The sequence below is a fragment of the Myodes glareolus genome, chromosome X, assembly GCF_982192425.1.
Source record: "Myodes glareolus chromosome X, mMyoGla1.1, whole genome shotgun sequence".
Taxonomy (NCBI): domain Eukaryota; kingdom Metazoa; phylum Chordata; class Mammalia; order Rodentia; family Cricetidae; genus Myodes; species Myodes glareolus.
Window position 1 is genome coordinate 143,469,432 of NC_142053.1, and position 15,021 is coordinate 143,484,452.

Here is a 15,021-nt window from a genome sequence, read left to right on the forward strand (position 1 = left end):
AGACAAGATTGCCAGGCAAAAGTTGGGAGCACGGGGGTGGGGGTGGGGTGGATGTAAGGGGAGATGGGTAGAGAGAAGGGAGAAGGGGAGGATTCGGAAGAGCTTGGAAGAATGGGATGGGTGGGATGGAGGACGGGTAGATATGTGAGCAGGGAAATAAATATCTTAATTAAGGGAGCCATTTTAGGGTTTGCAAGAGACTTGACTCTAGAGGGGTTTCCCAGGTCCAAGGGGAGGTCCCCAGATTGTTCCTTGGGCAGCACAGGAGAGGGTGCCTAAACTGACCTTGTCCCATAGCCATACTGATGAATATCTTGCATATCACCATAGAACCTTCATCTGGTGATGGATGGAGATAGAGACAGAGACCCACATTGGATCACTGGACTGAGCTCCTAAGGTCCAGATGAAGAGCAGAAGAAGGGAGAAAATGAGTAAAGAAGTCAGGACCGCGAGGGATGTGTCCACCCACTGAGATGATGTGACTGATCTAATGGGAGCTCACCAAGGCCAGCTGGACTGGGACTGAACGAGCATGTGATCAAACCAGACTCTCTGAATGTGGCTGTCAATGAGGGCTGACTGAGGAGCCAATAATAATGGCACTGGGATTTGATTCTACTGCATGTGCTGGCTTTTTGGGATCCTCGTCTGTTTGGATGCACACCTTCCTAGACCTGGATGGAGGGGGGAGGACCTTGGACTTCCCACAGGGCAGGGTACCCTGCCCTTTCTTAGGACTGGAGAGGGAGGAGTGGGGGGAGTGAGAGGGAAATAAAATAAAGCTCAAAAAAAAAGAAAAAAGAAAACGCCATCTTGTTTTTGCACAGAAGCAAGAAAAGGCACTACATACGAAATCCTAAGAAAGCAAAACTCTATTTGCCTCTTTTGATTGCTGGCTAAGGAGCTTCTTCTACACTAGTAAGGGCCAGCTCATCCTAGTTTCCTGTGCGTACTGATAATCCTATTTTCAATTTCTTTTTTTTTTAAGAATTCAATGACAATTTTGTATCCTGAAAAATCCCACTACTCTAAATTTTAATTTAAAATATCTAAAACACCCCTACACACACACACACACACACACACACACACACACACACACACACACACACACATTGGTTAAACCAAAAGAATGGAAATCTTTTACAAGCACAGCCTGCACAGCACCTTGAGCATTCTCAAGAATTATGACAACAGACACATTTAGATACAAAATTGGCTTGGTTTCAAACTGACCTTATATTGAGCCATGACAACATTGGTGTGGTGCCTCCACCGATGACCCATACAGTGAAGAAGACAATGAGCAGCGTGGTTGTGAACATCATCTGGCGAGCATAGGATGCCGTGTCACGGATGGCAAGTGCAAATGCCATTGCTCCCCTCAGGCCTATGGGACCAAACAGGAAGATCTTCTGGTGATGAGGGAACCTGATGACAATTCCTCAAAATGCACTGCCACTGTGGGGATAATAGAACTCTAGCCATATGCTTTGGGAGCCAAGCTGCTTAAGCCAGGTAGAAGCACTTAAAGGTGTATGATCTTCTTCCCTTTGAATCTGGCTTACTCAGAATTCCCAGCATAAGAAGAAAAACAGCACCACTTTGTATGGCACATTCTAGAATACTAACCATTCTTATTATTTAAATGATTCTTCTCCTAATGACCTAAAAGAAAAATAAACTTGCATAATAACAAGCTCTCTAAGTCTTCCATCCAAATACCACACAGTCAACATGAATGTTGGCTGACTATGAATGTGTGCAAATGCACATTTGTGGAAAGTAGGGCAGTATTTTTATTAGTAAAGGAAGGGGTACCTCACGGAAGAGTAGAAATATAGGTTGATGTGTAACAGGATCTTGAGACAGGCTAGCCTAAAGCTAGCCTTAAACTCAATATGCACCCAAGCATGACCTTGAACTTCTGATCCTTCTGCCTTCCCCTTTCTTAATCTGGAATTACAGATGTGTGCTTTAAAGCCCAGTTGGTTATATTTTAGTCGTATTATCATTGTTTGCTAAATAAAATTTATTTTCTTTATATATATATATATATATATATATATATATTATATAAATATATTTTACCTGAAAACATCATCATGTGTTGAAAATTCCAGCCAATCTTGTGCCTTCTGCCCAGGTTGAGGAAGAAGGAGAGAGGGTAGATATGCGCAGCTCTGCCCAGGAAGATGGAAACCTGACCACCAGGCGAGGTTAAGGAGCCAACACATTTCCAGAATGGCACTTCAAATACTCTGGTTGAGCACAGAACTTTAGGAGTGCTGTGATGCAGGGCTGCCCAAAGAAGTCAGAATGCCTGGACTCCCCGTTGCAAACCACTCAGCAACAAAATGGCAGTCATTTGGTCAACTTTCCCACTTCTTGGTTCATTATACAGCTTATCAACATATGGTTTTAACTTTTGAACTGAATTGAACTGGTTCAATTGACAGGCTTGTCAATTTCTCTAAAACTAACTCCAGAAGTAATCTAAAGTACCATCAGATTGAGAACTGAACAAGGCACATACTATGCTGGGCTCTACTAGAGGGAAAGAGCCAACAATTTTCATTCACAAGAAAACATTAGGGACTTCAATGCCTAGGGAGCACACAAAAATAGATGTGAGGAACCCTCAAGTAGTCTTACCACAAAGAGACATTCACTCACACAAATGAACTCAGAGAAAGTCTCTCCTATGTAGCTTTAATGTCCTTTGGGGATGTCAGAAGTAGAAAAGAATGAATGTGAAAAACGAACTCTACTGTGAAAAGCAAAGAATTCAGAGAAACCAGTCATCTTTTCCTTGCCAAGTTTAAACAGCACTCAACAGAGAGAGCTGCACAATCCCTTGGTCAGAGAAGGAAACACAAGCAGGAGCCAGCAAATAGAGAGCTTCCGCCAAGCAATGCACCAGCTGCATGAGCCACAGTTATTTCAGACAGAAACCAGGGCCAAACTATCTTCTACTTCCTCCAGGGTAAAGTGTAAAGTGTTTTCCTGCTTTTTTGTCTTTCTTCCTTTCCTTGTTTGGTTTTGTTTTTAACAAAAGGAAATGGGTAGTGCTTGTAAAGCATATTCTCTCTCAGATGTGAAGGAAAAATCTTCAAGTGGTCATCAGCCTTTAGGATTTCCAGAGGATGTGGCTCACCCAGCCAACAGGCCCTGATCTATAAACAAGGCCTTCCTCCACTATCTCTTCCACTATGACGTGCAGGAAATACAAATCAGAGCAACAAGCTAAGTCTGAGTGAAGGAAAAACTAATCTAACAGATTCTAAGCTGTTCCTCTAGTGTGTGAAGCCATTAAGAAGACCCTAAACTAGGATGCCAGCACTGTCACTCTCTAGCAGTTAAGAAGGGACAGCCCCCACATTCTTTCACATGAAATGAAAATCACAGAGGGAAAAAAATACTCTTTGAAGACAACATTTTAAGAGTTAAGGAATCCCAGGAGGCCTAAAAGAGGCAGAAATAAAGAGAGAGAGAGAGAGAGAGAGAGAGAGAGAGAGAGAGAGAGAGAGAGAAAGCAAATGTCCAACAATAAGGCAATAAGGATAGGATCTTGAAATCCAGGGTCAGAAAAGCTTACTTTAATGAAAAAAATAGTACCTAACACCAAGTAAGCCAAACCCTCGGCCACTAGCCATTGCTAGGTACTCAACATCTGCCCCCCCCTTTTTTTTGTTGTTTCTCTTTATTTATTTATTTATTTATTGGTTGTATGTATCCTTTTTTATTTTTTTAAAAAGAAAAACTATCTTTTTTTTTCATTTTACATACCAATCCCAGTTCCCACTTCCTCCCCTCCTCCCATCCCTTCCACCTGTCCCCCAACCCCCAATCCACTCCTCAGAGAGGGTAGGTCACATTGCTTTGGGGAAGGTCCAAGGCCCTCCCTACTATATCTAGGCTGAGCAAGGTATCCATCCAAAGAGAGTAGGTTCCCAAAAAGCCAATACCAGCAGTAGGAACAAATCCTGGTGCTACTGCCAGTGGCCTCTCAGTCTGCCTCACCCATGCAACTGTCAGTCACATTCAGAGGGACTAGTTTGGTCCACGCTAGTTCCTTCCCTGTCTGGCTGGAGTTGGTGAGCTCCCATTAGCTCAGGTAGACTGTTTCAGTGGGTGTCCCCATCATGGTCTTGACCTCTTTGCTCATATTCTCACTATTCCTACTCTTTAACTGGACTTTGGGAGCTTAGCCCAGTGGGTCTCTGCCTCTGTTTCCAACAATTGCTGGATGAAGGTTCTATGGTGATATTTAAGATACCCATAATCTGACTACAGGGCAAGGCCAGTTCAACCCCCCTCTCCACTACTGCTTAGGGTCTTAGTTGGGCTCATCCTTGTGGATTCCTGGGAATTTCTCTAGTGCCAGGTTTCTTGCTAGCCCCATAATGGCTACCTCAATCAAAATAGCTCTTTCCTTGCTCTCATCTCTGCCCTTCTTCTATCTCGACTACCCTGTTCCCTTAAGCAACATCCATCCTTTCTAAGCCAAGCATCCAAAGTGTCCCCTCTCTAAACACTGTATTCTCAACAGTGAAAATCAAAGAACTACGTATTTTATTTTGTCTTTTTTCTCCTTTCTCCTTCCTCTTTCCCTCTAATCTTATCAATTATTTTTATCTGTTCCCTCATGTTACATGTTCTTTTTTCTCCTCTCTCCCTCCTTGAAAACCTCCCTTCCTTCTTGTTTTAGAAAACCAAAGGAGTTTCTCTCAGAATAATCCACAGCAGCAGGGCAGCTTGGGTGAGAGCATGGTCACTGCGTACTCACATGCGAGGGCAGCATGGGACATGGCTAGCCAAGCGGGACTATGCAGCTGACAGCAAGAGGATTGGAACCTTCTAGTCACTAAAATCAGGGAACTATCTGCCTGGGTTACATTAACCTGGCAATGACATGTTAAAAGTAATTGTGGGGACTGACATGGTTATTGACTTTTAGATCTACTCGGGACAGAGCTCTACAAAACAAATGATAGCCTGTCACGCACTAAATTAGAACAGAAAATATCAGGGAAAAAAAGCCAGACTTGAAATGAAATACATTCTGCTTTAAGAAGTTTCCCCCAAGTATCCTGAACTAGAACTGACCTGCTTATCCATTCAAAACAGAGGTGGTAATCAAATGATTATTCTTAGTGGTTATACAGAGGTCACATCTCTGTGTACAATGTGGAATAAATGAGAAAAGGATACAAAAGCACCAATGATGAAAATGGGGCTGAAAACATGCTTCTGGAAGGTGAACAGTGCCAGGCCCATATAGGAGAAAATGAAGTTTTCCGCCAGAAAGTGTAACACCTCAAAAAGCTGCATGAAGAAGGAAAGAGAAGGCCGTGAACTCTGCAGTCTTCCTGCTGTGCTACCTGGCAGTCCATCTGGCTCAAGAGCCTCTCTTACCTGCTTGCTTCGACTTCTTGATTCTACTGACAGATTGTTGTATGTATAATGAGCTTGTGTAATCCCACAGAAAAGGACAGCTACAACACCTGTCAAAAGAGTTGCTGAAAATCAGTGAGAAAAAAGAGGCAAGAAAAAAATTCAACTGACAAGACAATTTACAGCAGGTGAGCCATACAGCCTACCTCCCCTCTTCCTCTCTCACAGGCTCTGCTGAGACCAGCAGTAAAACCTACCTGTAAATCCACAGGCTTCAGCCAAAAGAAATGTGCTCCAGGACATCAGGAAAAAGAGCGCCGTCTCCAGCAGGGGGAAGCAGTGCAGCTTAGTAAACTTGGTCACGTCAGCACCAGGTTAAGGACAGCAGCTCTGGGCATGGGCAGCAGGGACACTTGAAGTCCCCATTCTTTTAGCCCTCTCAAAGGACCACCCATCCCCTATACCTTCTTGGAGGAAGTTTTATCTCTCTTTTTTAAATGCTACAGTGTCAGGATGGAACTTAAGAGCCCTGAACATGCTAGGCTGGTTCTCTATCACTCTGCCACACATGCTTTGTTAGTTCTTTTCCCTTTCTTCCTTTTCTTCTTTTCCCCCACCCCCGAGATAGGGTTTCTTTAATTAGCCTTGGCTGGCCTGGAACTCACAATGTAGATCAGGCTGGCCTCAAACTCAGAGATCTACCAGCCTCTACCTCCCAAGTGCTGGGATTAAAGGTACGCACCACCACACACAGCTCAATTTTACTTCTTTCTTAAAATTATTTATTTTTATTGTATGCACATTAGTGTTCTGCTTGCATGTACATCTGTGTGTGGGTGTCAGATACCCTGGAAATGAAATTACAGACAGAGTTGAGCTGCCATATGGGTGCTGGGAATTGAACCCAGGTTCTCAGAAGAGCAGTCAGTGCTCTTAACTGCTGAGCCATCTCTCCAGTCCTGAGCTCAATTTTTCAAGTAACAAAATTTTTTTAAAAAATCAGCTTTCCAGGGCTGGTGGTGTAGCTGAATGGTAAGCACCTGCCTATCATGTTTGCAGTCCTGGGTTTGATCAACCCACCACCATACAAAATAAAAAAAAAAACTTTATAGTAGAATACAGGTAACCAGAGTCAGAATTGGAGTGCAGAGTTGTTGTTGAATTGGTACAGAGTTTCTGTCTGAGATGAGGAATAGCATTCTGGAAACAGGCAGTAGGAAGGGAAAATCAACACTGTGAATGTATTTTAAAACTTAAAATGTGTATTTAATAACTTAAAAAGGTGTGTGTGTGTGTGTGTGTGTGTGTGTGTGTGTGTGTGTGTGTGTGTGTGAAGGGGGGGGCATCATGTGCCTGCTAAGCAAGTGAAGGTCATAGGACAACTCATAGGGAGTTTTCTTCTACCATGTGGGTTCCAGGGATCAAGCTCAAGTCATCAGGCTTGGTGGAAAAACTTCTTACGTGATGAGTCATTTTGTTGGTTCCTGTACTTACTTTAAACTGTGTACTGAGGCAAATTTTATTATATATTACCATGATTTTCAAAATTAATGACATAAGGAATGCAAAACAATTGAATTGTATGCTTTAAATGGGTGAACTCTATACCAAATGAATTACTACGATTCTATGAATAAATTTCTGGCTGCAGGCTTGACTGACAGGTTAGTTCTCATAGGACTGGGCAGATCTGGGAAGACAGGCTCTTAAGGCTCTAATTTCCATAATTAAGGCCTCACCCACGTATGGGACAGAAAAAAAAATCTATAATTCCTGGAACAGCAATGAAGTGCTGAGGTCTCCTTTTGAGAACAAAGGGAATCTTTCTCCTACCACAACCATTCAATATGCCATCAAATAGAAGCAACTCACAAACAAGTTCACTGAGCAATTAAGCCCTCAGTACTCAGGCCTTTAAACAAAGTTAGCTTGATGTGTATTTTATAACAAAGTAGCTGCTAGCTACATGCGGTTTCTCAACATTTAAAATGTAGTTAGGAATAGCTGAGATTTTGCAAAGAGCAAAGGATACATATCTCAAAAACTAGAACAAAAATCAAACAGCTAAAAATATCTCACTAATAATTTTCCATATTATCTATACTGGTTACACATAAAATGGATGTGGTTTGTATTACATTCATTAGTAATGCCAATCAAAGAGAGTACAGTGATGGAGGATTCAGCATATATGTAGAGGAACTGCGAGTTCTTTCCATGTTTTTCTCTTTATGTTTGGTTATTTTAAACTAAATATCATACCATCCTTTGTCATGGAAGACACAGTGGAAAGTCCAATAATTCTCACCAATTACTCTGGGTTAGTTATGGCTACCTTAATGTTCATAGTCCCTGAACAGCAGACAGCACCAGTAACCAGAAGCTAAAGTACAGACTGACCAGTGGTCACTGACTGCAAGCCTCCTCTGGGTTCCTCAGTCTCTTCATCTCCTATAATTAGTGTTCAAATTGGGTTATAAGAAAGGGGGAGAAGCAGCAAAGGTAAGGACAAAGCAAAATCTACAGTTGAATTCCCCATCTTTATTTAGTATATTTTATGTTTCATTGATCATATTTCCTTCCTTCACACTCTTGGGAGAATTTGTTTTACTTATTCTTTAACAATTTCATGCATGCTAACAGTGTATTCTGATCATATGTATCCCAACTCTGTACATCCCACTTCAGATACCTCAACATATCCCCACCCCATTTTCAATACCTCTTCTTTTGTAATTCTCAGAGTCCAATTTCTCAGCCTTTTTCTCACATTATTACTTAGGGGCCCAATCACTGTGCCTGACCCAGATGAGGAAGTGCCACATCTCAGAAGAACAATAAATTTAAGATTCTGGGCTGAAAGAAAGAACTGAGAACTTTCTCTTTGCAAACACAATATCATGTATGTGTAGCCAAGCAGGGACCAATTTTTTTTTTAAAAGGATATTAAAGCAGTCACAACACCAGTTACAGCTCCCATTGTAAAAGAGCCACTAAATATACCTAGAAAAATGCCAACTGACTTAAAAAAGGCAGCAGCGTCAAAAGTGTGGGTATTTAGTCCTGCTGGCTGATAGGCAACAATAGACCTGGAGTTTAAAAACAAAAAGAGAGAGAAAGTTTTGTTTTTGCTTTTATTTTTGAAAAGATGGCCGCACTGGTTTTACATCACGATACACTTAACAGTCCCAACCCTCCTTCACTATTTCACCTTCTGTGGTTTTAGTTACCTGAGGTAAACCTCAAACTAAAAACATTAAATAGAAAAATCCAGAAATAAACTATTTATAAGTTCTAAATTACATACTGTTATCAACAGCATGATGAAATCTTCAACCATCCAGCTGGATCCTGTCCATGACATGAATCACTACTTTGACTAATGTATCCACGTGGCATATGCTAATTGACTATAAGTTCATTAGAAACCATTGAGGTTATCAGACTATAGCATTTATGTTCAAATAACCTTTATTTTACTTAATAACATTTCCAAAGAGAAAAAGTAGTGTTGTTGAAAATTTGGATCTGCCAAAGAGAAGTCATAAAATATTCATTACGTTCAATAATATTTTGAAAGAAAGAGTAAGCTTGTTGCATAATTTTATTACAACTGAAACATTATTTTAATTGGTATACTTTAATATTAGTTATTGTTAACTTTCTACTTCTCTAATTTATATTATAGATATGTTTTTGTATGTATGTGAAAATCATCAAACAGTATGGTTTCAAGCATTTACAAGGGGTCTTAAACTGTATACCTGAGGGACAAGGAGACTCACTGGAACTGAAAATAACAACAAACATGGAGTCTACCAAGCACTGCCCAGAGCAACTACATTTAATTTAAGCTGCAGCCACCATGTTATGCTGGTACCAGCATCCTGAATGCTACTAAGGGACAAAGCCAGAAACATTATCCTACCCCTACCCCACCTCCCTGCAGAACCAGTTACTTACGAGGACAGTACAATGGCAACAGCATCATTCAGGACACTCTCTCCAAACAGAAGAGCATAAAGATCCACATCTGCATGCAGTTCATTAAAGATTGCCAACACAGTCACTGAAATAGAGGCCCAAGGCATTGAAATTAGTTTTGACTTCTGCCGTTAAACTACAGATTGCAGATTTACAGAGGCTATTTGTCTATTAGATGGTACAAGGTGGTTTGGTAGCCAGTAATAGTAAAAGACAGATGGTCTGTCTAGTAAATGATAAAAGGGAAAATATTAAGCTTCTAATCTAGATGAGGTTTGATGTGATCATTGAGTCTGATGAACCCTGCACCTAAGTACACTGCTGTCTGCACGATATACTGAAAATACCTTGTATAAAAATTGGGGGATGGGGTAGAGCCACTTATGTAATTTGTCTCTTTTTGTGGGTTGGCAAATTTTTGAAGATAGAAATCCGATTTTTTTTAACCTTAGTACTCCCAGAACTCAGCACAGAGTCAGAGTGTAGAATAGACTGATAAAGGCTTTCTCCATGACAAATCACCTGTAATTATACTTGTTAGGGAATAAATAAATAAATAAGGGTCTTTTATATAGCCCAGGCTGTCGTAGAACTTACAACCCTCCTGCCTCAGTCCCCTGAATGTTGAGATTACAGTCATGCACTGCTATGCCCAGTCCATAATTACACTTCTCCCAATTTTCACATTTCTGATGCATTTAAAAACCAATGATTCTCTGCATCAGTAGTTCTGAAACTTTTAACCTCTAAACTCCTTTATATTCTAAGACCTATGCTCCTAATACTGATATTTATTGAATACAGCATAAAAATTAGTATTTGTGCATTTTAAATAACTTTTATATACTAACATGAAATATTTTAATAAAAAATACACTTTCTGAAATAAAAATCTGAAAGAAAGGGAATCCCTTTAAACTCTTGGATTACCAGATGTTTCTCACAGTTGTTTCTATATCTAAGGGACAGATAATAATACTATGTTCTTGTGCAGCCTCTGGAAGACCCCACTGTACATGTGGGAGAGATGAGAGTAAAAAGGCAAATAAGGTACTGCTGTTATTATGAAATCAGTTTTGACCTGATGGGCCCCTTGAAAGGGTTTTGGGGAACCCCAAGTATTCTCTGTCCATACACACTGAGACTTACTACTAGAACATGGTTTCTCAACTTTAGCCTTACTTGTATTTGGGATCAGATAATGGCTTTGCTGTGGGGGTTGACCTGTGTGCCATATCCCTGGCCTCTATCTGTAGAAGATGATAGAGAAAGGCACATGCATCCAGCTTACCCCCACAAGGCAATGGAAGTACCACTGAAACCCAAAGTAATACAGTAGAAAGATGAAGAAGGTCCTAGATGCTCCCAGCTAGGACAGAACTCATGGTACCAGGCCACAGGTGGGATTCAAGATAAACATCTATTTTTGTTTAAGTTTGCATCAGCCACGTTTTCTGGTATTTTTAGCCAAAAGTACTACTCCTTAGAGAATTAGAACACCAAACCAAATGCTTAGTTCAGTGAGTAATTAGAAGAAAGTCAGTTTGCTTACCAATCCAAGAATTTACCAGCCCCCTTCATATACACGTGTCCCATCCCAATCTCAAGCCCCCTTCACTCAAAAATAACCATTGTGTGAATTTTACATTGACTTTCCCCATTTTTTTATAGTGCAATAGCCCAAACACACACTGTCTAACACTATCATTTCAGTCTGCCCATCTTAAAGAAAAATGGACTTTAAAATAACCTCTTTCGCTCTGCTAGGTTCCTTCTTGATCCCATTCTGTGAGCTCTTTTCTCAAGGTGCCTCATGATTTAGTTCTTCAGTTCTTCCAAGCCAGGGGCATATACAGCTCTTTTGTAATGCCTATTACTTCCTTTTAGGGGGAATTTTTGAGGCAGTGTTTCTCTGTGTAGCTCTGGCTGTCCTGAAACTCACTCTATAGAACAGACTGGCCTCAAACTCACAGAGATCTACCTGCCTCTGTCATGGGATTAAAGGTGTACACCACTATCACCTGGCTATTATTAATTATTATTATTATTATTATTAATTATTGAGATAGGATCTCACTATATAGATTGACTTTGAACTCATCGAAAACCACTTGCCTCTGTCTCCCAAGTACTGGGATAGAAGCTACACCATGTTGTCTATCACTCTCTTAATTCACCTTAGCATCTTTTGGAATCAGAAGAAAAGTTGCATCCGTTAGGAGGGAGTCATATTTTCATAGTCTAACCTCATTACTGTAGTTTTCTTATTCAAGGGGTTAACTTCATTTTTCCTTAGGTTTACATGCCATCCAGCCTCAACTTGATAGTGTTGCTTATATTTAATGAAGGTGTGTCAAGGTTAGTGTGTGGGTTCCTTTTCCTGATGCAGTGTAATGAATGAGAATGACATCCATAGGCTCATGTATTTAAATACTTGGTATCCAGATGGTGGTTTGGGGAAGGCTATGGAACCTTTAGCAGGTGGAACCTTGCTGGAAATACATCACTGGGGCAGCAAACTTTGAAGGTTTGCAGGCTTGTTCCAATTCTCCCCTCCCCCCAACTTTCTGCATGCACATGCAAATGTAAAAGAAAGAAAATGCAATTATCCAGCTTCCTGATCCTGCTACCATGCCATGCATTTCCCAACATCAACAGACTCTGTCACTCTAGGATCATACACTAAAATAAACTCTGTCTTCCTTATTTTACCTTCGGCTATGGAATTTTCTCACAGCAGCTACAAACAACTAATAAATCTAGCTTTGCCTAGAACTGTTAAATATGACCACTTCCCCCAATACTTTCTGAGATCCACTGATTCCAGCATTTTTCATCCCACCCCAACTAGAATTTAATCTGTCTTCCTCTTTTAATGACCTGTCAATCAAATTCAATAGCCCCAGAAGTTCCTCTTTGGGGAATGAGTCAATTCTTCCAGAAATATCTTTCATGGGTGTTTCTTTTTTTAAAAAAAATATTATTAGTTGTGTATAGTGTCACATGCTTTTAATCCCAGAACTCAAGAGGCAGAGGCAGGTAGACCTCTATGGGTTAGAGGCCAACCTGGTCTATACAACGGGATTCAGGCTGGCCAAGACTACATAGTAAGACTCAGTCTCAGAAAATTATTGTGTGTCACACATATATGTGGAGGTTGTAAGGCAATTTTATAGAGTCAGTTCTCTCTCCCCACCTTTACAAGGATTCCAGGTTTGGAACTCAATTTGCCAAACTTGTACAAGAGTCTTTACTCACTGCACCATCTTGATGGTCATTTTCTGTGTGTTTCTAAGAGCCCTCATAACTGAGATCACTTGCACAGCCTCTGACCTACTTCAATCTCCTTATACTCATCAGCAAATCTGAACATTAAATGTTCCTCTCAGTTTCAAGTGTCACCATACAGGCTAACAATATTTATTCTCAGTGGGGACCCTTACTAGAGTGTGTAAATATTGGAGGGAAATTTCTGGCTTTCATAGCACTCAAAATGATCAACACCCCCTCTTTTCCTCTGCAGAGGTGCTATTTTTTGTAACATGAGGGGTTGTTTGTTTGTTGGGGGTTACAAGAAGTTGAGCTACTGATTAGCAAACTTTATTAGCTGCTTGCCCACTTTTAGCCAGAACGATGGAAGATAAATACGATCTTTCTTTCTGTGTGTGTCTGTCTGTCTCTCTCGCTCTCTGTCTTTCTCTGTGTCTGTCTGTCTGTCCATGTGTGTATACATGTGTGTGGTGTGTGTGTCTATGAGTATGTTTTCAAAATTTTTAGCTTTTTATGATCTAATGAGAGGTTCCTACCTTTGCTGTCTTTACCTCCCTGGACCCAGTGAACCATCAGTTCCCATTCCCCCACTCTCACCACCCAGCAGTCACAATGCTCTGAACCAAGCATTCTCTCACGAAGCCATAGGCCCACCAAGAGACAGACACCTCAATATTCCTTGACATCACCATAATGCATGTTGGATAGGTATGACTGCCCTGCTGGGTTTGTATTGTTCTGTACTTATTTTTCGTCAGTCAATAAATTCTGCCCTCCCACAAGGAAATAGCCTATGGAAACAAGTCAAAGGTTTGGGATTTGGAGCCTTATGACTAACTCGAGGTTGGTGCTCTGGAGAGTGGGTATCCAAGCGGAAAATACCACATTATCTAATCCTCGAAATAGCAACTATGTCAAATAATACAGTTTCTGGATTGTTAGAATGTGTTAGTAAAAACAACTGGCTCAGGGCTGGAGAGATGGTTCACTGGTTAAGAGCACTGTCTGCTCTTCCAAAGGTCCTAAGTTCAATTCCCAGCAACCACATGGTGGCTCACAACCATCTATAATGAGATCTGGTGCCCTCTTCTGGTCTGGTGGCATACATGCAGACAGAACACTGTATACATAATAAATAAATAAATCTTAAGAAAAAAAAAAAGGAAAATATTTTTGGGAATGTGGGCGTAGTATTCCAGGTTACTTCCAGCTGGGTGAGGGCACTGATAATCTTATAGGGACCTAAAGAAAATTTAGAGTTATGACTGAATTCAAGTCCTGACTGAAGTATCTTGTGAGTCTTGATCATCTCAGGCAGCAGTCTTGAACCTGTTCTAGATGAAGAACTCAGACATCTGGGCCATCTGTTCCTACCGGAGATTGCTCAGGTGGTCTCCCTTGGTTAAAGATGATTTTTCTTAACTCTGGAATAAATCCAGATCCTCTCATTTTCTGTGGAAACAAAAGCAAAATCTCTTCTCCAAAGTAGCATACCTTTTGACTTCAATTTTGAAGCCAAGGCATTTTCAAAATACCTATCTTGGATTAATTCTGCAGCATTTATAAGCAAGTATCTTTTAGCAGCTGTTGTTCCTTTCTCAGCATTTAAACAATTTAAAGAGAGCATAATAGCATACAGTATCAAGATTCTCTGTGTATTTTCCATCTTTACATGGCTTTATTTTAACCTCTATTTCTTTTATTTTTACTTTTAACTTTTGGCTTTTTGAGACAGGTTCTCTGTATATCTTTGTCCTGGAATTCCCTCTGTAGACCAGGCTATCCTTGAACTCCCAGAGATCCGTCTGTCTCTGCCTCCCCAGTGCTGGGATTAAAGGTGGGTATCACCACACCCAACTACTCTCTTTCTTTCTTTTTTATTTTAAGGCTTTAAACATTTTTTTTCAAGTCTGCATATATATTTAACACACTGTAAACCATTTAGAGGATTTCTTACTCTTTGAATCTCTCTTTACTGTATATCTCTCTTTTTCTGACCACCTGGGTCTTTAATTTGCTAAGGAATATGGAGAAGACAACCTTCAAAAGCTCCTATGGCATTTCAAGGTCCTTGCCAGGAAGCAAGCTGCAATAATGTTTCCATAGTCAGGACTGCCTGCTTGAAAGAGTCAGAGTTTTCCCTGGCCGGATGGCCCAAAAAGCCAGCATTTTAAAACAGCATAGCTTTTTTCCTGCTTCAGCTGAAGACTGAAATGCTTTGCTCTAGTCTTTCCCAAGCTTTCTCAGGCTTTCTGTGGATGCAGTTATCCATGTTGGGCACCATTCTGTAACATGAGGGGCCTTGCTTGTTTGCTGGGGTTTCTGTCCTGCCCTGTTCCCACAGCTGTTTAACCCCAAATAAAATCA

General features: G+C 40.7%; 1 protein-coding gene across 6 annotated transcripts in view; it reads right to left on the bottom strand.

The window, feature by feature from the left end:
- Slc9a7 (solute carrier family 9 member A7) overlaps positions 1-15,021 on the bottom strand; it is a 218,940-nt gene that overhangs the window by 76,759 nt on the left and 127,160 nt on the right. For all 6 annotated transcript variants that reach the window (XM_048461540.3, XM_048461539.3, XM_048461541.3 and 3 more), the window contains exons 6-12: positions 9,364-9,469; positions 8,348-8,489; positions 5,658-5,763; positions 5,422-5,510; positions 5,218-5,331; positions 2,095-2,206; positions 1,240-1,393 (exon numbers count right to left, since the gene is read on the bottom strand). In XM_048461540.3, coding sequence (XP_048317497.1) covers positions 1,240-1,393; positions 2,095-2,206; positions 5,218-5,331; positions 5,422-5,510; positions 5,658-5,763; positions 8,348-8,489; positions 9,364-9,469 — 823 coding nt within the window. The remainder of the gene's footprint in view (positions 1-1,239; positions 1,394-2,094; positions 2,207-5,217; positions 5,332-5,421; positions 5,511-5,657; positions 5,764-8,347; positions 8,490-9,363; positions 9,470-15,021) is intronic.